This window comes from Scyliorhinus torazame, chromosome 26, assembly GCF_047496885.1.
Source record: "Scyliorhinus torazame isolate Kashiwa2021f chromosome 26, sScyTor2.1, whole genome shotgun sequence".
In the NCBI taxonomy this organism is placed as follows: domain Eukaryota; kingdom Metazoa; phylum Chordata; class Chondrichthyes; order Carcharhiniformes; family Scyliorhinidae; genus Scyliorhinus; species Scyliorhinus torazame.
The window spans coordinates 4,046,278-4,071,604 of NC_092732.1; the positions used below are offsets into that span (position 1 = coordinate 4,046,278).

Below are 25,327 nucleotides of genomic sequence, written 5' to 3' on the forward strand. Positions count from 1 at the left end.
TGGAGTAATTCTCCCTCTACATTGTCCCCATCAAACACTCCCAGGACAGGTACAGCACGGGGTTAGATACAGAGTGAAGCTCCCTCCACACTGTCTCCATCAGACACTCCCAGGACAGGTACAGCACGGGGTTAGATACAGAGTAAATCTCACTCTACACTGTCGCCATCAAACACTCCCAGGACAGGTACAGAACGGGGATAGATACAGAGTAAAGCTTCCTCTACACTGTCCCCATCAAACACTCCAGGGACAGGTTCAGCACGGGGTTAGATACAGAGTAAAATCCCTCTACACTGTCCCCATCAAACACTCCTAGGACAGGTACAGCACGGAGTTAGATATGGAGTAATTCTCCCTCTACATTGTCCCCATCAAACACTCCCAGGATAGGTACAGCACGGGGTTAGATACAGAGTAAAGCTCACTCGAATCTGTCCCCATCAAACACTCCCAGGACAGGTACAGCACGGGGTTACATACAGAGTAAAGCTCTCTCTACACTGTCCCCATCAAACACTCCCAGGACAGGTACAGCACGGGGTTAGATACAGGGTAAAGCTCCCTCTACACTGTCCCCATCAAACACTCCCAGGACAGGTACAGCACGGGGTCACATACATAGTAAAGCTCCCTCTACACTGTCCCCATCAAACACTCCCAGGACAGGTACAGCACGGGGTTAGATACAGAGTAAAGCTCCCTCTACACGGTCCCCAACTAACACTCCCAGGACCGGTACAGCACGAGGTTAGATACAAAATAAAGCTCCCTCTACACTGTCACCAACAAACACTCCCAGGACAGGTACAGCACGGGGTTAAATACAGAGTAAAGCTCCCTCTACACTGTCCCCATCAAACACTCTCAGGACAGGTACAGCACGGGGTTAGATACAGAGTAAAGCTCCCTCTACACTGTCCCCATCAAACACTCCCAGGAAAGCTACAGCACGGGGTTAGATAAAGAGTAAAGCTCACCCCACACTGTCCCCATCAAACACTCCCAGGACGGGTACAGCACGGGGTTAGATACAGAGTAAAGCTCCCTCTACACTGTCCCCATCAAACACTCCGAGGACAGGTACAGCACGGGGTTAGATAAAGAGTAAAGCTCACCCCACACTGTCCCCATCAAACACTCCCAGTACAGGTTCAGCACGGGGTTAGATACAGAGTAAAGCTCCCTCCACACTGTCCCCATCAACCACTCCCAGGACAGGTACAGCACGGGGTTAGATACAGAGTAAAGCTCCCTCTACACTGTCCCCATCAAACACTCCCAGGAAAGATACAGCACCGAGTTAGATACAGAGTAAAGCTGCCTCTACACTGTCCCCATCAAACACTCCCAGGACAGGTACAGCACGGGGTTAGATACAGAGTAAAGCTCCCTCTACACTGTCTCCATCAAACACTCCCAGGACAGGTACAGCACAGGGTTAGATACAGAGTAAAGCTCCCTCTACGCTGTCCCCATCAAACACTCCCAGGACAGGTACAGCACGGGATTAGATACAGAGTAAACCTCCCTCTACCCTGTCCCCATCAAACACTCCCAGGACAGGTACAGCACGGGGTTAGATACAGAGTAAAGCTCCCTCTACACTGTCCCCATCAAACACTCCCAGGACAGGTACAGCACGGGGTTTGATACAGAATAAAGCTCCCTCTACACTGTCCCCATCAAACACTCCCAGGACAGGTACAGCTCAGGGTTAGATACAGAGTGAAGCTGCCTCTACACTGTCCCCATCAAACACTCCCAGGACAGGTACAGCACGGGGTTAGATACAGAGTAAAGCTCCCTCTACACTGTGTCCATCAATCACTCCCAGGACAGGTACAGCACGGGGTTAGATACAGAGTAAAGCTCCCTCTACACTGTCCCCATCAAACACTCCCAGGACAGGTACAGCACGGGGTTAGATACAGAGTAAAGCTCCCTCTACACTGTCCCCATCAAACACTCCCAGGACAGGTACAGCACGGGGTTAGATACAGAGTAAAGCTCCCTCTACACTGTCCCCATCAAACACTCCCAGGACAGGTACAGCACGGGGTTAGATACAGAGTAAAGCTCCCTCTACACTGTCCCCATCAAACACTCCCAGGACAGGTACAGCACGGGGTTAGATACATAGTAAAGGTCCCTCTACACAGTCCCCATCAATCACTCGCAGGACCGATACGGCACGGGGTTAGATACAGAGTAAAGCTCCCTCTACACTGTCCCCATCAAACACTCCCAGGACAGGTACAGCACGGGGTTAGATACAGAGTAAAACTCCCTCTACACTGTCCCAATCAAACACTCCCAGGACAGGTACAGCGCGGCGTTAGATACATAGTAAAGCTCCCTCTACACTGTCCCCATCAAACACTCCCAGGACAGGTACAGCGCGGCGTTAGATACAGAGTAAAGCTCCCTCTACACTGTCCCCATCAAACACTCCCAGGACAGGTACAGCACGGGGTTAGATACAGAGTAAAGATCCCTCTACACTGTCCCCATCAAACATTCCCAGGACAGGTACAGCACGGGGTTAGATACAGAGTAAAGCTCCCTCTACAGTGTCCCCATCAAACACTCCCAGGACAGGGGCAGCACGGGGTTAGATACAGAGTAAAGCTCCCTCTACACTGTCCCCATCAAACACTCCCAGGACAGGTACAGCAGGGGGGTAGATACAGAGTAAAGCTCCCTCTACACTGTCCCCATCAAACACTCTCAGGACAGGTACAGCACAGGGTTAGATACAGAGTAAAGCTCACTCTACACTGTCCCCATCAAACACTCCCAGGACAGGTACAGCACGGGGTTAGATACAGAGTAAAGCTCCCTCTACACTGTCCCCATCAATCACTCGCAGGACCGATACGGCACGGGGTTAGATACAGAGTGAAGCTCCCTCTACACTGTCCCCATCAAACACTCCCAGGACAGGTACAGCATGGGGTTAGATACTGAGTAAAGCTCCCTCTACACTGTCCCCATCAAACATTCCCAGGACAGGTACAGCACGGGGTTAGATACAGAGTAAAGCTCCCTCTACACTGTCCCCATCAAACACTCCCAGGACAGGTACAGCACGGGGTTAGATACAGAGTAAAGCTCCCTCTACACTGTCCCCATCAAACATTCCCAGGACAGGTACAGCACGGGGTTAGATACAGAGTAAAGCTCCCTCTACACTGTCCCCATCAAACACTCCCAGGACAGGTACAGCACGGGGTTAGATACATAGTAAAGGTCCCTCTACACAGTCCCCATCAATCACTCGCAGGACCGATACGGCACGGGGTTAGATACAGAGTAAAGCTCCCTCTACACTGTCCCCATCAAACACTCCCAGGACAGGTACAGCACGGGGTTAGATACAGAGTAAAGCTCCCTCTACACTGTCCCCATCAAACACTCCCAGGACAGGTACAGCGCTGCGTTAGATACATAGTAAAGCTCCCTCTACACTGTCCCCATCAAACACTCCCAGGACAGGTACAGCGCGGCGTTAGATACAGAGTAAAGCTCCCTCTACACTGTCCCCATCAAACACTCCCAGGACAGGTACAGCACGGGGTTAGATACAGAGTAAAGCTCCCTCTACACTGTCCCCATCAAACATTCCCAGGACAGGTACAGCACGGGGTTAAATACAGAGTAAAGCTCCCTCTTCACTGTCCCCATCAAACACTCCCAGGACAGGTACAGCACGGGGTTAGATACAGAGTAAAGGTGCCTCTACACAGTCCCCATCAAACACTCCCAGGACAGGTACAGCACGGGGTTAGATACAGAGTAAAGCTCCCTCTACACTGTCCCCATCAAACACTCCCAGGACAGGTACAGCACGGTGTTAGATACAGAGTAAAGCTCCCTCTACACTGTCCCCATCAAACATTCCCAGGACAGGTACAGCACGGGGTTAGATACAGAGTAAAGCTCCCTCTACACTGTCCCCATCAAACACTCCCAGGACAGGTACAGCACGGGGTTAGATACAGAGTAAAGCTCCCTCTACACTGTCCCCATCAAACACTCCCAGGACAGGTACAGCAGGGGGGTAGATACAGAGTAAAGCTCCCTCTACACTGTCCCCATCAAACATTCCCAGGACAGGTACCGCACGGGGTTAGAAACAGAGTAAAGCTCCCTCTACACTGTCCCCATCAAACACTCCCAGGACAGGGACAGCACGGGTTAGATACAGCGTAAAGCTTCCTCTACACTGTCCCCAACTAACACTCCCAGGACCGGTACAGCACGGGGTTAGATACAAAGTAAAGCTCCCTCTACACTGTCCCCATCAAACATTCCCAGGACAGGTACAGCACGGGGTTAGATACAGAGTAAAGCTCCCTCTTCACTATCCCCATCAAACACTCCCAGGACAGGTACAGCACGGGGTTAGATACAGAGTAAAGGTGCCTCTACACAGTCCCCATCAATCACTCGCAGGACCGATACAGCACGGTGTTAGATACAGAGTAAAGCTCCCTCTACACTGTCCCCATCAAACACTCCCAGGACAGGTACAGCACGGGGTTAGATACAGAGTAAAGCTCCCTCTACACTGTCCCCATCAAACATTCCCAGGACAGGTACAGCACGGGGTTAGATACAGAGTAAAGCTCCCTCTACACTGTCCCCATCAAACACTCCCAGGACAGGTACAGCAGGGGGGTAGATACAGAGTAAAGCTCCCTCTACACTGTCCCCATCAAACACTCTCAGGACAGGTACAGCACAGGGTTAGATACAGAGTAAAGCTCCCTCTACACTGTCCCCATCAAACACTCCCAGGACAGGTACAGCACGGGGTTAGATACAGAGTAAAGCTCCCTCTACACTGTCCCCATCAAACACTCCCAGGACAGGTACAGCACGGGGTTAGATACAGAGTAAAGCTCCCTCTACACTGTCCCCATCAAACACTCCCAGGACAGGTACAGCACGGGGTTAGATACTGAGTAAAGCTCCCTCTACACTGTCCCCATCAAACATTCCCAGGACAGGTACAGCACGGGGTTAGATACAGAGTAAAGCTCCCTCTACACTGTCCCCATCAAACACTCCCAGGACAGGTACAGCACGGGGTTAGATACAGAGTAAAGCTCCCTCTACACTGTCCCCATCAAACTCTCCCAGGACAGGTACAGCACGGGTTAGATACAGAGTAAAGCTCCCTCTACACTGTCCCCATCAAACACTCCCAGGACAGGTACAGCACTGGGTTAGATACAGAGTAAAGCTCCCTCTACACTGTCCCCATCAAACATTCCCAGGACAGGTACAGCACGGGGTTAGATACAGAGTAAAGCTCCCTCTACACTGTCCCCATCAAACACTCCCAGGACAGGTACAGCACTGGGTTAGATACAGAGTAAAGCTCCCTCTACACTGTCCCCATCAAACATTCCCAGGACAGGTACAGCACGGGGTTAGATACAGAGTAAAGCTCCCTCTACACTGTCCCCATCAAACACTCCCAGGACAGGTACAGCGCGGCGTTAGATACAGAGTAAAGCTTCCTCTACACTGTCCCCAACTAACACTCCCAGGACCGGTACAGCACGGGGTTAGATACAAAGTAAAGCTCCCTCTACACTGTCCCCATCAAACACTCCCAGGACAGGTACAGCACGGGGTTAAATACATAGTAAAGCTCCCTCTACACTGTCCCCATCAAACACTCTCAGGACAGGTACAGCACGGGGTTAGATACAGAGTAAAGCTCCCTCTACACTGTCCCCATCAAACACTCCCAGGAAAGCTACAGCACGGGGTTAGATAAAGAGTAAAGCTCACCCCACACTGTCCCCATCAAACACTCCCAGGACGGGTACAGCACGGGGTTAGATACAGAGTAAAGCTCCCTCTACACTGTCCCCATCAAACACTCCCAGGAAAGATACAGCACCGAGTTAGATACAGAGTAAAGCTGCCTCTACACTGTCCCCATCAAACACTCCCAGGACAGGTACAGCACAGGGTTAGATACAGAGTAAAGCTCCCTCTACGCTGTCCCCATCAAACACTCCCAGGACAGGTACAGCACGGGATTAGATACAGAGTAAACCTCACTCTACCCTGTCCCCATCAAACACTCCCAGGAAAGATACAGCACCGAGTTAGATACAGAGTAAAGCTGCCTCTACACTGTCCCCATCAAACACTCCCAGGACAGGTACAGCACAGGGTTAGATACAGAGTAAAGCTCCCTCTCCGCTGTCCCCATCAAACACTCACAGGACAGGTACAGCACGGGATTAGATACAGAGTAAACCTCCCTCTACCCTGTCCCCATCAAACACTCCCAGGACAGGTACAGCACGGGGTTAGATACAGAGTAAAGCTCCCTCTACACTGTCCCCATCAAACACTCCCAGGACAGGTACAGCACGGGGTTTGATATAGAATAAAGCTCCCTCTACACTGTCCCCATCAAACACTCCCAGGACAGGTACGGCAAGGGGTTAGATACAGAGTAATGCTCCCTCTACACTGTCCCCATCAAACATTCCCAGGACAGATACAGCACGGGGTTAGATACAGAGGAAAGCTCTCTCTACACTGTCTCCATCAAACACTCCCAGGACAGATACAGCACGGGGTTAGATACAGAGTAAAGCTCCCTCTACACTGTCCCCATCAAACATTCCCAGGACAGGTACAGCACGGGGTTAGATACAGAGTAAAGCTCCCTCTACTCTGTCCCCATCAAACACTCCCAGGACAGGTACAGCAAGGGGTTAGATACAGAGTAATGCTCCCTCTACACTGTCCCCATCAAACATTCCCAGGACAGATACAGCACGGGGTTAGATACAGAGGAAAGCTCTCTCTACACTGTCTCCATCAAACACTCCCAGGACAGATACAGCACGGGGTTAGATACAGAGTAAAGCTCCCTCTACACTGTCCCCATCAAACATTCCCAGGACAGGTACAGCACGGGGTTAGATACAGAGTAAAGCTCCCTCTACACTGTCCCCATCAAACACTCCCAGGACAGGTACAGCACGGGGTTAGATACAGAGTAAAGCTCCCTCTACACTGTCCCCATCAAACACTCCCAGGACAGGTACAGCGCGGCGTTAGATACATAGTAAAGCTCCCTCTACACTGTCCCCATCAAACACTCCCAGGACAGGTACAGCGCGGCGTTAGATACAGAGTAAAGCTCCCTCTACACTGTCCCCATCAAACACTCCCAGGACAGGTACAGCACGGGGTTAGATACAGAGTAAAGCTCCCTCTACACTGTCCCCATCAAACATTCCCAGGACAGGTACAGCACGGGGTTAGATACAGAGTAAAGCTCTCTCTTCACTGTCCCCATCAAGCACTCCCAGGACAGGTACAGCACGGGGTTAGATACAGAGTAAAGCTCCCTCTACAGTGTCCCCATCAATCACTCGCAGGACCGATACAGCACGGTGTTAGATACAGAGTAAAGCTCCCTCTACACTGTCCCCATCAAACACTCCCAGGACAGGTACAGCACGGGGTTAGATACAGAGTAAAGCTCCCTCTACACTGTCACCAACAAACACTCCCAGGACAGGTACAGCACGGGGTTAAATACAGAGTAAAGCTCCCTCTACACTGTCCCCATCAAACACTCCCAGGACCGGTACAGCACGGGGTTAGATACAAAGTAAAGCTCCCTCTACACTGTCACCAACAAACACTCCCAGGACAGGTACAGCACGGGGTTAAATACAGAGTAAAGCTCCCTCTACACTGTCCCCATCAAACACTCTCAGGACAGGTACAGCACGGGGTTAGATACAGAGTAAAGCTCCCTCTACACTGTCCCCATCAAACACTCCCAGGAAAGCTACAGCACGGGGTTAGATAAAGAGTAAAGCTCACCCCACACTGTCCCCATCAATCACTCCCAGGACAGGTACAGCACGGGGTTAGATACAGAGTAAAGCTCCCTCTGCACTGTCCCCATCAAACACTCCCAGGACAGATACAGCACGGGGTTAAATACAGAGTAAATCTCCCTCTACCCTGTCCCCATCAAACACTCCCAGGGCAGTTACAGCACGGGGTTAGATACAGAGGAAAGCTCTCTCTACACTGTCTCCATCAAACACTCCCAGGACAGGTACAGCACGGGGTTAGATACAGAGTAAAGCTCCCTCTACACTGTCCCCATCAAACACTCCCAGGACAGGTACAGCACGGGGTTAGATACAGAGTAAAGCTCCCTCTACACTGTCCCCATCAAACACTCCCAGGACAGGTACAGCACGGGGTTAGATACAGAGTAAAGCTCCCTCTACACTGTCCCCATCAAACACTCCCAGGACAGGTACAGCACGGGGTTAGATACATAGTAAAGGTCCCTCTACACAGTCCCCATCAATCACTCGCAGGACCGATACGGCACGGGGTTAGATACAGAGTAAAGCTCCCTCTACACTGTCCCCATCAAACACTCCCAGGACAGGTACAGCACGGGGTTAGATACAGAGTAAAACTCCCTCTACACTGTCCCAATCAAACACTCCCAGGACAGGTACAGCGCGGCGTTAGATACATAGTAAAGCTCCCTCTACACTGTCCCCATCAAACACTCCCAGGACAGGTACAGCGCGGCGTTAGATACAGAGTAAAGCTCCCTCTACACTGTCCCCATCAAACACTCCCAGGACAGGTACAGCACGGGGTTAGATACAGAGTAAAGATCCCTCTACACTGTCCCCATCAAACATTCCCAGGACAGGTACAGCACGGGGTTAGATACAGAGTAAAGCTCCCTCTACAGTGTCCCCATCAAACACTCCCAGGACAGGGGCAGCACGGGGTTAGATACAGAGTAAAGCTCCCTCTACACTGTCCCCATCAAACACTCCCAGGACAGGTACAGCAGGGGGGTAGATACAGAGTAAAGCTCCCTCTACACTGTCCCCATCAAACACTCTCAGGACAGGTACAGCACAGGGTTAGATACAGAGTAAAGCTCACTCTACACTGTCCCCATCAAACACTCCCAGGACAGGTACAGCACGGGGTTAGATACAGAGTAAAGCTCCCTCTACACTGTCCCCATCAATCACTCGCAGGACCGATACGGCACGGGGTTAGATACAGAGTGAAGCTCCCTCTACACTGTCCCCATCAAACATTCCCAGGACAGGTACAGCACGGGGTTAGATACAGAGTAAAGCTCCCTCTACACTGTCCCCATCAAACACTCCCAGGACAGGTACAGCACGGGGTTAGATACAGAGTAAAGCTCCCTCTACACTGTCCCCATCAAACATTCCCAGGACAGGTACAGCACGGGGTTAGATACAGAGTAAAGCTCCCTCTACACTGTCCCCATCAAACACTCCCAGGACAGGTACAGCACGGGGTTAGATACATAGTAAAGGTCCCTCTACACAGTCCCCATCAATCACTCGCAGGACCGATACGGCACGGGGTTAGATACAGAGTAAAGCTCCCTCTACACTGTCCCCATCAAACACTCCCAGGACAGGTACAGCACGGGGTTAGATACAGAGTAAAGCTCCCTCTACACTGTCCCCATCAAACACTCCCAGGACAGGTACAGCACGGGGTTAGATACAGAGTAAAGCTCCCTCTACACTGTCCCCATCAAACATTCCCAGGACAGGTACAGCACGGGGTTAGATACAGAGTAAAGCTCCCTCTACACTGTCCCCATCAAACACTCCCAGGACAGGTACAGCACGGGGTTAGATACATAGTAAAGGTCCCTCTACACAGTCCCCATCAATCACTCGCAGGACCGATACGGCACGGGGTTAGATACAGAGTAAAGCTCCCTCTACACTGTCCCCATCAAACACTCCCAGGACAGGTACAGCACGGGGTTAGATACAGAGTAAAGCTCCCTCTACACTGTCCCCATCAAACACTCCCAGGACAGGTACAGCGCGGCGTTAGATACATAGTAAAGCTCCCTCTACACTGTCCCCATCAAACACTCCCAGGACAGGTACAGCGCGGCGTTAGATACAGAGTAAAGCTCCCTCTACACTGTCCCCATCAAACACTCCCAGGACAGGTACAGCACGGGGTTAGATACAGAGTAAAGCTCCCTCTACACTGTCCCCATCAAACATTCCCAGGACAGGTACAGCACGGGGTTAAATACAGAGTAAAGCTCCCTCTTCACTGTCCCCATCAAACACTCCCAGGACAGGTACAGCACGGGGTTAGATACAGAGTAAAGGTGCCTCTACACAGTCCCCATCAAACACTCCCAGGACAGGTACAGCACGGGGTTAGATACAGAGTAAAGCTCCCTCTACACTGTCCCCATCAAACACTCCCAGGACAGGTACAGCACGGTGTTAGATACAGAGTAAAGCTCCCTCTACACTGTCCCCATCAAACATTCCCAGGACAGGTACAGCACGGGGTTAGATACAGAGTAAAGCTCCCTCTACACTGTCCACATCAAACACTCCCAGGACAGGTACAGCACGGGGTTAGATACAGAGTAAAGCTCCCTCTACACTGTCCCCATCAAACACTCCCAGGACAGGTACAGCAGGGGGGTAGATACAGAGTAAAGCTCCCTCTACACTGTCCCCATCAAACATTACCAGGACAGGTACCGCACGGGGTTAGAAACAGAGTAAAGCTCCCTCTACACTGTCCCCATCAAACACTCCCAGGACAGGGACAGCACGGGTTAGATACAGCGTAAAGCTTCCTCTACACTGTCCCCAACTAACACTCCCAGGACCGGTACAGCACGGGGTTAGATACAAAGTAAAGCTCCCTCTACACTGTCCCCATCAAACATTCCCAGGACAGGTACAGCACGGGGTTAGATACAGAGTAAAGCTCCCTCTTCACTGTCCCCATCAAACACTCCCAGGACAGGTACAGCACGGGGTTAGATACAGAGTAAAGGTGCCTCTACACAGTCCCCATCAATCACTCGCAGGACCGATACAGCACGGTGTTAGATACAGAGTAAAGCTCCCTCTACACTGTCCCCATCAAACACTCCCAGGACAGGTACAGCACGGGGTTAGATACAGAGTAAAGCTCCCTCTACACTGTCCCCATCAAACATTCCCAGGACAGGTACAGCACGGGGTTAGATACAGAGTAAAGCTCCCTCTACACTGTCCCCATCAAACACTCCCAGGACAGGTACAGCAGGGGGGTAGATACAGAGTAAAGCTCCCTCTACACTGTCCCCATCAAACACTCTCAGGACAGGTACAGCACAGGGTTAGATACAGAGTAAAGCTCCCTCTACACTGTCCCCATCAAACACTCCCAGGACAGGTACAGCACGGGGTTAGATACAGAGTAAAGCTCCCTCTACACTGTCCCCATCAAACACTCCCAGGACAGGTACAGCACGGGGTTAGATACAGAGTAAAGCTCCCTCTACACTGTCCCCATCAAACACTCCCAGGACAGGTACAGCACGGGGTTAGATACTGAGTAAAGCTCCCTCTACACTGTCCCCATCAAACATTCCCAGGACAGGTACAGCACGGGGTTAGATACAGAGTAAAGCTCCCTCTACACTGTCCCCATCAAACACTCCCAGGACAGGTACAGCACGGGGTTAGATACAGAGTAAAGCTCCCTCTACACTGTCCCCATCAAACTCTCCCAGGACAGGTACAGCACGGGTTAGATACAGAGTAAAGCTCCCTCTACACTGTCCCCATCAAACACTCCCAGGACAGGTACAGCACTGGGTTAGATACAGAGTAAAGCTCCCTCTACACTGTCCCCATCAAACATTCCCAGGACAGGTACAGCACGGGGTTAGATACAGAGTAAAGCTCCCTCTACACTGTCCCCATCAAACACTCCCAGGACAGGTACAGCACTGGGTTAGATACAGAGTAAAGCTCCCTCTACACTGTCCCCATCAAACATTCCCAGGACAGGTACAGCACGGGGTTAGATACAGAGTAAAGCTCCCTCTACACTGTCCCCATCAAACACTCCCAGGACAGGTACAGCGCGGCGTTAGATACAGAGTAAAGCTTCCTCTACACTGTCCCCAACTAACACTCCCAGGACCGGTACAGCACGGGGTTAGATACAAAGTAAAGCTCCCTCTACACTGTCAACAACAAACACTCCCAGGACAGGTACAGCACGGGGTTAAATACATAGTAAAGCTCCCTCTACACTGTCCCCATCAAACACTCTCAGGACAGGTACAGCACGGGGTTAGATACAGAGTAAAGCTCCCTCTACACTGTCCCCATCAAACACTCCCAGGAAAGCTACAGCACGGGGTTAGATAAAGAGTAAAGCTCACCCCACACTGTCCCCATCAAACACTCCCAGGACGGGTACAGCACGGGGTTAGATACAGAGTAAAGCTCCCTCTACACTGTCCCCATCAAACACTCCCAGGAAAGATACAGCACCGAGTTAGATACAGAGTAAAGCTGCCTCTACACTGTCCCCATCAAACACTCCCAGGACAGGTACAGCACAGGGTTAGATACAGAGTAAAGCTCCCTCTACGCTGTCCCCATCAAACACTCCCAGGACAGGTACAGCACGGGATTAGATACAGAGTAAACCTCCCTCTACCCTGTCCCCATCAAACACTCCCAGGAAAGATACAGCACCGAGTTAGATACAGAGTAAAGCTGCCTCTACACTGTCCCCATCAAACACTCCCAGGACAGGTACAGCACAGGGTTAGATACAGAGTAAAGCTCCCTCTCCGCTGTCCCCATCAAACACTCACAGGACAGGTACAGCACGGGATTAGATACAGAGTAAACCTCCCTCTACCCTGTCCCCATCAAACACTCCCAGGACAGGTACAGCACGGGGTTAGATACAGAGTAAAGCTCCCTCTACACTGTCCCCATCAAACACTCCCAGGACAGGTACAGCACGGGGTTTGATATAGAATAAAGCTCCCTCTACACTGTCCCCATCAAACACTCCCAGGACAGGTACAGCAAGGGGTTAGATACAGAGTAATGCTCCCTCTACACTGTCCCCATCAAACATTCCCAGGACAGATACAGCACGGGGTTAGATACAGAGGAAAGCTCTCTCTACACTGTCTCCATCAAACACTCCCAGGACAGATACAGCACGGGGTTAGATACAGAGTAAAGCTCCCTCTACACTGTCCCCATCAAACATTCCCAGGACAGGTACAGCACGGGGTTAGATACAGAGTAAAGCTCCCTCTACACTGTCCCCATCAAACACTCCCAGGACAGGTACAGCAAGGGGTTAGATACAGAGTAATGCTCCCTCTACACTGTCCCCATCAAACATTCCCAGGACAGATACAGCACGGGGTTAGATACAGAGGAAAGCTCTCTCTACACTGTCTCCATCAAACACTCCCAGGACAGATACAGCACGGGGTTAGATACAGAGTAAAGCTCCCTCTACACTGTCCCCATCAAACATTCCCAGGACAGGTACAGCACGGGGTTAGATACAGAGTAAAGCTCCCTCTACACTGTCCCCATCAAACACTCCCAGGACAGGTACAGCACGGGGTTAGATACAGAGTAAAGCTCCCTCTACACTGTCCCCATCAAACACTCCCAGGACAGGTACAGCGCGGCGTTAGATACATAGTAAAGCTCCCTCTACACTGTCCCCATCAAACACTCCCAGGACAGGTCCAGCGCGGCGTTAGATACAGAGTAAAGCTCCCTCTACACTGTCCCCATCAAACACTCCCAGGACAGGTACAGCACGGGGTTAGATACAGAGTAAAGCTCCCTCTACACTGTCCCCATCAAACATTCCCAGGACAGGTACAGCACGGGGTTAGATACAGAGTAAAGCTCTCTCTTCACTGTCCCCATCAAGCACTCCCAGGACAGGTACAGCACGGGGTTAGATACAGAGTAAAGCTCCCTCTACAGTGTCCCCATCAATCACTCGCAGGACCGATACAGCACGGTGTTAGATACAGAGTAAAGCTCCCTCTACACTGTCCCCATCAAACACTCCCAGGACAGGTACAGCACGGGGTTAGATACAGAGTAAAGCTCCCTCTACACTGTCACCAACAAACACTCCCAGGACAGGTACAGCACGGGGTTAAATACAGAGTAAAGCTCCCTCTACACTGTCCCCATCAAACACTCCCAGGACCGGTACAGCACGGGGTTAGATACAAAGTAAAGCTCCCTCTACACTGTCACCAACAAACACTCCCAGGACAGGTACAGCACGGGGTTAAATACAGAGTAAAGCTCCCTCTACACTGTCCCCATCAAACACTCTCAGGACAGGTACAGCACGGGGTTAGATACAGAGTAAAGCTCCCTCTACACTGTCCCCATCAAACACTCCCAGGAAAGCTACAGCACGGGGTTAGATAAAGAGTAAAGCTCACCCCACACTGTCCCCATCAAACACTCCCAGAACGGCTACAGCACGGGGTTAGATACAGAGTAAAGCGTCTCTACACTGTCCCCATCAAACACTCCCAGTACAGGTACAGCACGGGGTTAGATACAGAGTAAAGCTCCCTCCACACTGTCCCCATCAACCACTCACAGGACAGGTACAGCACGGGGTTAGATACAGAGTAAAGCTCCCTCTACACTGTCCCCATCAAACACTCCCAGGAAAGATACAGCACCGAGTTAGATACAGAGTAAAGCTGCCTCTACACTGTCCCCATCAAACACTCCCAGGACAGGTACAGCACAGGGTTAGATACAGAGTAAAGCTCCCTCTAAGCTGTCCCCATCAAACACTCCCAGGACAGGTACAGCACGGGATTAGATACAGAGTAAACCTCCCTCTACCCTGTCCCCATCAAACACTCCCAGGACAGGTACAGCACGGGGTTAGATACAGAGTAAAGCTCCCTCTACACTGTCCCCATCAAACACTCCCAGGACAGGTACAGCACGGGGTTTGATATAGAATAAAGCTCCCTCTACACTGTCCCCATCAAACACTCCCAGGACAGGTACAGCTCAGGGTTAGATACAGAGTGAAGCTGCCTCTACACTGTCCCCATCAAACACTCCCAGGACAGGTACAGCACGGGGTTAGATACAGAGTAAAGCTCCCTCTACACAGTGTCCATCAATCACTCCCAGGACAGGTACAGCACGGGGTTAGATACAGAGTAAAGCTCCCTCTACACTGTCCCCATCAAACACTCCCAGGACAGGTACAGCACGGGGTTAGATACAGAGTAAAGCTCCCTCTACACTGTCCCCATCAAACACTCCCAGGACAGGTACAGCGCGGCGTTAGATACATAGTAAAGCTCCCTCTCCACTGTCCCCATCAAACACTCCCAGGACAGGTACAGCGCGGCGTTAGATACAGAGTAAAGCTCCCTCTACACTGTCCCCATCAAACACTCCCAGGACACGTACAGCACGGGGTTAGATACAGAGTAAAGCTCCCTCTACACTGTCCCCATCAAACATTCCCAGGACAGGTACAGCACGGGGTTAGATACAGAGTAAAGCTCCCTCTTCACTGTCCCCATCAAACACTCCCAGGACAGGTACAGCACGGGGTTAGATACACAGTAAAGGTGCCTCTACACAGTCCCCATCAATCACTCGCAGGACCGATACAGCACGGTGTTAGATACAGAGTAAAGCTCCCTCTACACTGTCCCCATCAAACACTCCCAGGACAGGTACAGCACGGGGTTAGATACAGAGTAAAGCTCCCTCTACACTGTCCCCATCAAACATTCCCAGGACAGGTACAGCACGGGGTTAGATACAGAGTAAAGCTCCCTCTACACTGTCCCCATCAAACACTCCCACGACAGGTACAGCACGGGGTTAGATACAGAGTAAAGCTCCCTCTACACTGTCCCCATCAAACACTCCCAGGACAGGTACAGCAGGGGGGTAGATACAGAGTAAAGCTCCCTCTACACTGTCCCCATCAAACACTCTCAGGACAGGTACAGCACAGGGTTAGATACAGAGTAAAGCTCCCTCTACACTGTCCCCATCAAACACTCCCAGGACAGGTACAGCACGGGGTTAGATACAGAGTAAAGCGCCCTCTACACTGTCCCCATCAAACACTCCCAGGACAGGTACAGCACGGGGTTAGATACAGAGTAAAGCTCCCTCTACACTGTCCCCATCAAACACTCCCAGGACAGGTACAGCACGGGGTTTGATATAGAATAAAGCTCCCTCTACACTGTCCCCATCAAACACTCCCAGGACAGGTACAGCAAGGGGTTAGATACAGAGTAATGCTCCCTCTACACTGTCCCCATCAAACATTCCCAGGACAGATACAGCACGGGGTTAGATACAGAGGAAAGCTCTCTCTACACTGTCTCCATCAAACACTCCCAGGACAGATACAGCACGGGGTTAGATACAGAGTAAAGCTCCCTCTACACTGTCCCCATCAAACATTCCCAGGACAGGTACAGCACGGGGTTAGATACAGAGTAAAGCTCCCTCTACACTGTCCCCATCAAACACTCCCAGGACAGGTACAGCAAGGGGTTAGATACAGAGTAATGCTCCCTCTACACTGTCCCCATCAAACATTCCCAGGACAGATACAGCACGGGGTTAGATACAGAGGAAAGCTCTCTCTACACTGTCTCCATCAAACACTCCCAGGACAGATACAGCACGGGGTTAGATACAGAGTAAAGCTCCCTCTACACTGTCCCCATCAAACATTCCCAGGACAGGTACAGCACGGGGTTAGATACAGAGTAAAGCTCCCTCTACACTGTCCCCATCAAACACTCCCAGGACAGGTACAGCACGGGGTTAGATACAGAGTAAAGCTCCCTCTACACTGTCCCCATCAAACACTCCCAGGACAGGTACAGCGCGGCGTTAGATACATAGTAAAGCTCCCTCTACACTGTCCCCATCAAACACTCCCAGGACAGGTCCAGCGCGGCGTTAGATACAGAGTAAAGCTCCCTCTACACTGTCCCCATCAAACACTCCCAGGACAGGTACAGCACGGGGTTAGATACAGAGTAAAGCTCCCTCTACACTGTCCCCATCAAACATTCCCAGGACAGGTACAGCACGGGGTTAGATACAGAGTAAAGCTCTCTCTTCACTGTCCCCATCAAGCACTCCCAGGACAGGTACAGCACGGGGTTAGATACAGAGTAAAGCTCCCTCTACAGTGTCCCCATCAATCACTCGCAGGACCGATACAGCACGGTGTTAGATACAGAGTAAAGCTCCCTCTACACTGTCCCCATCAAACACTCCCAGGACAGGTACAGCACGGGGTTAGATACAGAGTAAAGCTCCCTCTACACTGTCACCAACAAACACTCCCAGGACAGGTACAGCACGGGGTTAAATACAGAGTAAAGCTCCCTCTACACTGTCCCCATCAAACACTCCCAGGACCGGTACAGCACGGGGTTAGATACAAAGTAAAGCTCCCTCTACACTGTCACCAACAAACACTCCCAGGACAGGTACAGCACGGGGTTAAATACAGAGTAAAGCTCCCTCTACACTGTCCCCATCAAACACTCTCAGGACAGGTACAGCACGGGGTTAGATACAGAGTAAAGCTCCCTCTACACTGTCCCCATCAAACACTCCCAGGAAAGCTACAGCACGGGGTTAGATAAAGAGTAAAGCTCACCCCACACTGTCCCCATCAAACACTCCCAGAACGGCTACAGCACGGGGTTAGATACAGAGTAAAGCGTCTCTACACTGTCCCCATCAAACACTCCCAGTACAGGTACAGCACGGGGTTAGATACAGAGTAAAGCTCCCTCCACACTGTCCCCATCAACCACTCACAGGACAGGTACAGCACGGGGTTAGATACAGAGTAAAGCTCCCTCTACACTGTCCCCATCAAACACTCCCAGGAAAGATACAGCACCGAGTTAGATACAGAGTAAAGCTGCCTCTACACTGTCCCCATCAAACACTCCCAGGACAGGTACAGCACAGGGTTAGATACAGAGTAAAGCTCCCTCTAAGCTGTCCCCATCAAACACTCCCAGGACAGGTACAGCACGGGATTAGATACAGAGTAAACCTCCCTCTACCCTGTCCCCATCAAACACTCCCAGGACAGGTACAGCACGGGGTTAGATACAGAGTAAAGCTCCCTCTACACTGTCCCCATCAAACACTCCCAGGACAGGTACAGCACGGGGTTTGATATAGAATAAAGCTCCCTCTACACTGTCCCCATCAAACACTCCCAGGACAGGTACAGCTCAGGGTTAGATACAGAGTGAAGCTGCCTCTACACTGTCCCCATCAAACACTCCCAGGACAGGTACAGCACGGGGTTAGATACAGAGTAAAGCTCCCTCTACACAGTGTCCATCAATCACTCCCAGGACAGGTACAGCACGGGGTTAGATACAGAGTAAAGCTCCCTCTACACTGTCCCCATCAAACACTCCCAGGACAGGTACAGCACGGGGTTAGATACAGAGTAAAGCTCCCTCTACACTGTCCCCATCAAACACTCCCAGGACAGGTACAGCGCGGCGTTAGATACATAGTAAAGCTCCCTCTCCACTGTCCCCATCAAACACTCCCAGGACAGGTACAGCGCGGCGTTAGATACAGAGTAAAGCTCCCTCTACACTGTCCCCATCAAACACTCCCAGGACACGTACAGCACGGGGTTAGATACAGAGTAAAGCTCCCTCTACACTGTCCCCATCAAACATTCCCAGGACAGGTACAGCACGGGGTTAGATACAGAGTAAAGCTCCCTCTTCACTGTCCCCATCAAACACTCCCAGGACAGGTACAGCACGGGGTTAGATACACAGTAAAGGTGCCTCTACACAGTCCCCATCAATCACTCGCAGGACCGATACAGCACGGTGTTAGATACAGAGTAAAGCTCCCTCTACACTGTCCCCATCAAACACTCCCAGGACAGGTACAGCACGGGGTTAGATACAGAGTAAAGCTCCCTCTACACTGTCCCCATCAAACATTCCCAGGACAGGTACAGCACGGGGTTAGATACAGAGTAAAGCTCCCTCTACACTGTCCCCATCAAACACTCCCACGACAGGTACAGCACGGGGTTAGATACAGAGTAAAGCTCCCTCTACACTGTCCCCATCAAACACTCCCAGGACAGGTACAGCAGGGGGGTAGATACAGAGTAAAGCTCCCTCTACACTGTCCCCATCAAACACTCTCAGGACAGGTACAGCACAGGGTTAGATACAGAGTAAAGCTCCCTCTACACTGTCCCCATCAAACACTCCCAGGACAGGTACAGCACGGGGTTAGATACAGAGTAAAGCGCCCTCTACACTGTCCCCATCAAACACTCCCAGGACAGGTACAGCACGGGGTTAGATACAGAGTAAAGCTCCCTCTACACTGTCCCCATCAATCACTCGCAGGACCGATACGGCACGGGGTTAGATACAGAGTGAAGCTCCCTCTACACTGTCCCCATCAAACACTCCCAGGACAGGTACAGCACGGGGTTAGATACTGAGTTTTGCTCCCTCTACACTGTCCCCATCAAACATTCCCAGGACAGGTACAGCACGGGGTTAGATACAGAGTAAAGCTCCCTCTACACTGTCCCCATCAAACACTCGCAGGACAGGTACAGCACGGGGTTAGATACAGAGTAAAGCTCCCTCTACACTGTCCCCATCAAACATTCCCAGGACAGGTACAGCACGGGGTTAGATACAGAGTAAAGCTCCCTCTACACTGTCCCCATCAAACACTCCCAGGACAGGTACAGCACGGGGTTAGATACATAGTAAAGGTCCCTCTACACAGTCCCCATCAATCACTCGCAGGACCGATACGGCACGGGGTTAGATACAGAGTAAAGCTCCCTCTACACTGTCCCCATCAAACACTCCCAGGACAGGTACAACGCGGCGTTAGATACAGAGTAAAGCTCCCTCTACACTGTCCCCATCAAACACTCCCAGGACAGGTACAGCACGGGGTTAGATACAGAGTAAAGCACCCTCTACACTGTCCCCATCAAACACTCCCAGGACAGGTACAGCACGGTGTTAGATACAGAGTAAAGCTCCCTCTACACTGTCCCCATCAAACACTCCCAGGACAGGTACAGCGCGGGGTTAGATACAGAGTAAAGGTGCCTCTACACAGTCCCCATCAAACACTCCCAGGACCGATACAGCACGGGGTTAGATACAGAGTAAAGCTCCCTCCTGATTCCCGGTGCTGGGCGATGCCCCAGTGGCTCGGTCGGGCAGGGTGGTGTTTGCAGGATGGACTGTCCGAGGCCGTGGTGTTTTACCAGAACCAAGAACTTTATTCGGGAAATGTTGGCACTGCTGCCTGGGATGTGCTCGGCCCCTTTACCAGCGAGAACTGATGTGTTGGGTGTTCTGGATCACATACAGGTCACCAACACTTGAAATAGTGCAACACTATTTTATTGAACCATTAACTGTTTAAACACACTCAGATTGTGGGTTAACACGATACTAGCTTTAACTAAAGACCTTTGCCTTGTCCTAACCAGTCGATGCACTCAGCACATGGTGAATGTCTGTGTTGCAGGCTGTGAGCTCTGTGCTCCGAGCTGGCTGCTACTAGAATGAGCGGGAACTCTCCTGTCCCCTGTCTTTATAGTGCGTGTGCTCTCACTGGTGATTGGCTGCGGGGTTGTGTGTGTTGATTGGTCCCACTGCCTGTCCATCAGTGTGTGTCTGCACCACGATAGGCTGGTGTATATTATGACAAGAACTACCTCCACATTCTCGCCAGGTCCCCTGCTCAGCCGGAAGGCTGCCGCTGGGGAATCACTGGCTATACGAGCAATGTACAAGAGGGTTTGCTGGTTTAGCCGGAGGTTCTGTCAACTCACTCGCACAAATTGCTGGAATCGCTTGTCCCGTGTGAAGAGCTCCTTGTACAGCTTCACGGCCTTGGTATGGCGGCTACAGAACTCCGCGTACGCCCTTTTCATCGACTCCGCATTCTGACCTGAGAACTGCAGAGAGAGAGAGAGAGAGGGATTAGCATGGAGAGAGAGAGAGAGAGAGGGCGGGGGAGAGGGGGAGAGGGGGGGGGAGAGGGGGGGAGGGAGAGGGGAGAGGGGGGGGAGAGGGGGGAGGAGAGGGGGGAGGAGAGGGGAGGAGAGAGAGGGGGGGAGGGAGAGGGGGGGAGGGAGAGGGGGGGAGGGAGAGGGGGGGAGGGAGAGGGGGGGAGGGAGAGGGGGGGGAGGGAGAGGGGGGGGAGAGAGGGGGGAAGAGGGGGGGAGGGAAGAGGGGGGGAGGGAAGAGGGGGGGAGGGAAGAGGGGGGGAGGGAAGAGGGGGGGAGGGAAGAGGGGGGGAGGGAAGAGGGGGGGAGGGAAGAGGGGGGGAGGGAAGAGGGGGGGAGGGAAGAGGGGGGGAGGGAAGAGGGGGGGAGGGAAGAGGGGGGGAGGGAAGAGGGGGGAGGGAAGAGGGGGGGAGGGAAGAGGGGGGAGGGAAGGGGGGGGAGGGAAGAGGGGGGGAGGGAAGAGGGGGGAGGGAAGAGGGGGGAGGGAAGAGGGGGGGGAAGAGTGGGGGGGGAAGAGGGGGGGGGAAGAGGGGGGGGGAAGAGGGGGGGGGAAGAGGGGGGGGGAAGAGGGGGGGGGAAGAGGGGGGGGGGAAGAGGGGGGGGGGAAGAGGGGGGGGGAAGAGGGGGGGGGAAGAGGGGGGGGGAAGAGAGGGGGGGGAAGGGGAAGAGGGGGGGAAGGGGAAGAGGGGGGGAAGGGGAAGAGGGTGGGGAAGGGGAAGAGGGGGGGGGGAAGAGGGGGGGGGAAGAGGGGGGGGGGGGAAGAGGGGGGGGGGGGAAGAGGGGGGGGGGGAAGAGGGGGGGGAAGAGGAAGAGGGGGGCAAGAGGGGGGGGGAAGAGGGGGGGAAGAGGGGGGGAAGGGGAAGAGGGGGGGGAAGGGGGAGGGGAAGAGGGGGGGGGAGAGGGGGGGGGGAAAGAGGGGGGGGGGGAAGAGGGGGGGGGGGAAGAGGGGGGGGGGAAGAGGGGGGGGAAAGAGGGGGGGGAAAGAGGGGGGGGAAGAGGGGGGGGAAAGAGGGGGGGGGAAAGAGGGGGGGGGAAAAAGAGGGGGGGGGGAAAAGAGGGGGGGGGGAAAAAGAGGGGGGGGGGGAAAAAGAGGGGGGGGGGAAAAAGAGGGGGGGGGGAAAGAGGGGGGGGGAGGGAAAGAGGGGGGGGGAGGGAAAGAGGGGGGGGGGGAAGAGGGGGGGGGGGAAGAGGGGGGAGGGGAAGAGGGGGGGGGAAAGAGGGGGGGGGGAAGAGGGGGGGAAGAGGGGGGGGGAAGAGGGGGGGGGAAGAGGGGCGGGAAGAGGGGGGGGAAAGGGGGGGGGGAAAGGGGGGGGGAAAGGGGGGGGGGAAGGGGGGGGGAAAGAGGGGGGGAAAGAGGGGGGGGAGAGAAGAGGGGGGGGAAGGGGGGGAGAAGAGGGGGGGGAAGGGGGGGAAGAGGGGGGGGGGAAGAGGGGGGGGAAGAGGGGGGGAAGAGTGGGGGGGAAGAGGGGGGGGGGAAGAGGAGGGGGGAAGAAGAAGAGGGGGGGGAAGAGGGGGGGGAAAGAGGGGGGGGGAAAGAGGGGGGGGAAAGAGGGGGGGGAAAGAGGGGGGGGAAAGAGGGGGGGGAAAGAGGGGGGGGAAAGAGGGGGGGGAAAGAGGGGGGGAAAGAGGGGGGGGGGAAGAGGGGGGGGAAGAGGGGGGGAGGGAAAGAGGGGGGGGAAGAGGGGGGGGGAAAGAGGGGGGGGAAAGAGGGGGGGGAAAGAGGGGGGGGAAGAGGGGGGGGAAGAGGGGGGGGAAGAGGGGGGGAAGAGGGGGGGGAAGGAGGGGGTGAAAGAGGGGGGGGAGAAGAGGGGGGGGAAGAGGGGGGGGAAGAGGGGGGGGAAGAGGGGGGGGGAAGAGGGGGGGAAGAGGGGGGGGGGGGAAGAGGGGGGGGAAGGGGGGGGAGGGGGGGGGAAGGGGGGGGAAGGAGGGGGGTGAAAGAGGGGGGGGAGAAGAGGGGGGGGAAGGGGGGGGAAGAGGGGGGGGGGAAGAGGGGGGGGGGAAGAGGGGGGGGGGGAAGAGGGGGGGGGAAGAGGGGGGGGGAAGAGGGGGGGGGAAGAGGGGGGGGGGAAGAGGGGGGGGGGAAGAGGGGGGGGGGAAGAGGGGGGGGGGAAGAGGGGGGGGGGAAGAGGGGGGGGGGAAGAGGGGGGGGGGGAAGAGGGGGGGGGAGAGGGGGGGGAAGAGGGGGGGGGAAGAGGGGGGGGAAAGAGGAGGGGGGGGAAAGAGGGGGGGGGAAGGGGGGGGAAGAGGGGGGGAAGAGGGGGGGAAGAGGGGGGGGAAGAGGGGGGGGGGAAGAAGAAGAGGGGGGGGGGAAGAGGGCGGGGGGAGAAGAGGGGGGGGGAGAAGAGGGGGGGGAGAGGGGGGAGAGGGGGGAGACAGAGACAGAGACAGAGGGAGAGGCAGAGAGAGAGACAGAGAGAGAGACAGAGAGAAGGACAGAGAGAGTCAGAGAGAGAGAGAAAGAGAGACAGAGAGAGGGACAGAGAGAGTCAGAGAGAGAGAGAAAGAGAGAGACAGACAGACAGAGGGAGAGAGAGAGAGAGAGACAGAGAGAGAGAGAGACAGAGAGAGAGAGACAGACAGACAGAGGGAGAGAGAGAGAGAGAGAGACAGAGAGAGACAGAGAGAGAGAGAAAGAGAGAGACAGACAGACAGAGGGAGAGAGAGAGAGAGAGAGTCAGAGAGAGAGAGAAAGAGAGACAGAGAGAGGGACAGAGAGAGTCAGAGAGAGAGAGAAAGAGAGAGACAGACAGACAGAGGGAGAGAGAGAGAGACAGACAGACAGAGGGAGAGAGAGAGAGAGAGAGACAGAGAGAGACAGAGAGAGAGAGAAAGAGAGAGACAGACAGACAGAGGGAGAGAGAGAGAGAGAGAGACAGAGAGAGAGAGAGAGACAGAGAGAAAGAGAGTCCGAGAGAGAGAGACAGAGAGAGAGAGAGAGACGGAGAGAGAGAGACACAGAGAGAGAGACAGAGGGAGAGAGAGGCAGAGAGAGAGAGAGAGACAGAGAGAGAGAGAGAGAGAGACAGAGAGAGAGAGAGACAGAGAGAGAGACAGAGGGAGAGAGAGGCAGAGAGAGAGAGAGGCAGAGAGAGAGAGAGACAGAGAGAGAGAGAGAGACAGAGAGAGAGAGACAGAGACAGACGGGATCCGGGATTCAGACGGGATCCGGGAGACAGACGGGATCAGGGTGACTGACGGAATCCGGGAGACAGACGGGATCCGGGATTCAGACGGGATCCGGGAGACAGACGGGATCCGGGAGACAGACGGGATCCGGGAGACGGACGGGATCCGGGATTCAGGCGGGATCCGGGAGGCAGACGGGATCCGGGATTCAGACGGGATCCGGGAGACAGACGGGATCCGGGATTCAGACTGGATCCGGGATTCAGACGGGATCCGGGAGGCAGACGGGATCCGGGATTCAGATGGGATCCGGGAGACAGACGGGATCCGGGAGACAGACGGGACCCGGGAGACAGACGGGATCCGGACGGGGTCCGGGAGACAGACGGGATCCGGGGTTAAGACGGGATCCGGGAGACAGACGGGACCCGGGAGACAGACGGGATCCGGGAGACGGACGGGGTCCGGGAGACAGACGGGATCCGGGAGACGGACGGGGTCCGGGAGACAGACGGGATCCGGGATTAAGACGGGATCCGGGAGACAGACGGGATCCGGGAGACAGACGGGACCCGGGAGACAGACGGGATCCGGGAGACGGACGGGGTCCGGGAGACAGACGGGATCCGGGATTAAGACGGGATCCGGGAGACAGACGGGGTCCGGGAGACGGACGGGGTCCGGGAGACGGACGGGGTCCGGGAGACAGACGGGGTCCGGGAGACGGACGGGGTCCGGGAGACGGACGGGGTCCGGGAGACAGACGGGACCCGGGAGACGGACGGGATCCGGGAGACAGACGGGACCCGGGAGACGGACGGGATCCGGGAGACAGACGGGGTCCGGGAGACAGACGGGGTCCGGGAGACAGACGGGGTCCGGGAGGCAGACGGGGTCCGGGAGACGGACGGGAGGCAGACGGGGTCCGGGAGACAGACGGGGTCCGGGAGACGGACGGGAGGCAGACGGGGTCCGGGAGACAGACGGGGTCCGGGAGGCAGACGGGGTCCGGGAGACGGACGGGGTCCGGGAGACAGACGGGGTCCGGGAGACGGACGGGATCCGGGAGACAGACGGGGTCCAGGAGACGGACGGAGTCCGGGAGACGGACGGGAGACGGACGGGATCCGGGAGACAGACGGGGTCCGGGAGACGGACGGAGTCCGGGAGACGGACGGGAGACAGACGGGGTCCGGGAGACGGA

The 25,327-nt window shown here is 54.4% G+C and overlaps 1 protein-coding gene across 1 annotated transcript in view; it reads right to left on the minus strand.

Annotated features, from left to right (window-relative positions):
* The window catches only part of arhgef2b (rho/rac guanine nucleotide exchange factor (GEF) 2b), a 281,563-nt gene that overhangs the window by 205,372 nt on the left and 50,864 nt on the right, over positions 1–25,327 (minus strand). The window contains exon 6 of the mRNA XM_072490452.1: positions 20,821–20,946. Coding sequence (XP_072346553.1) covers positions 20,821–20,946 — 126 coding nt within the window. The remainder of the gene's footprint in view (positions 1–20,820; positions 20,947–25,327) is intronic.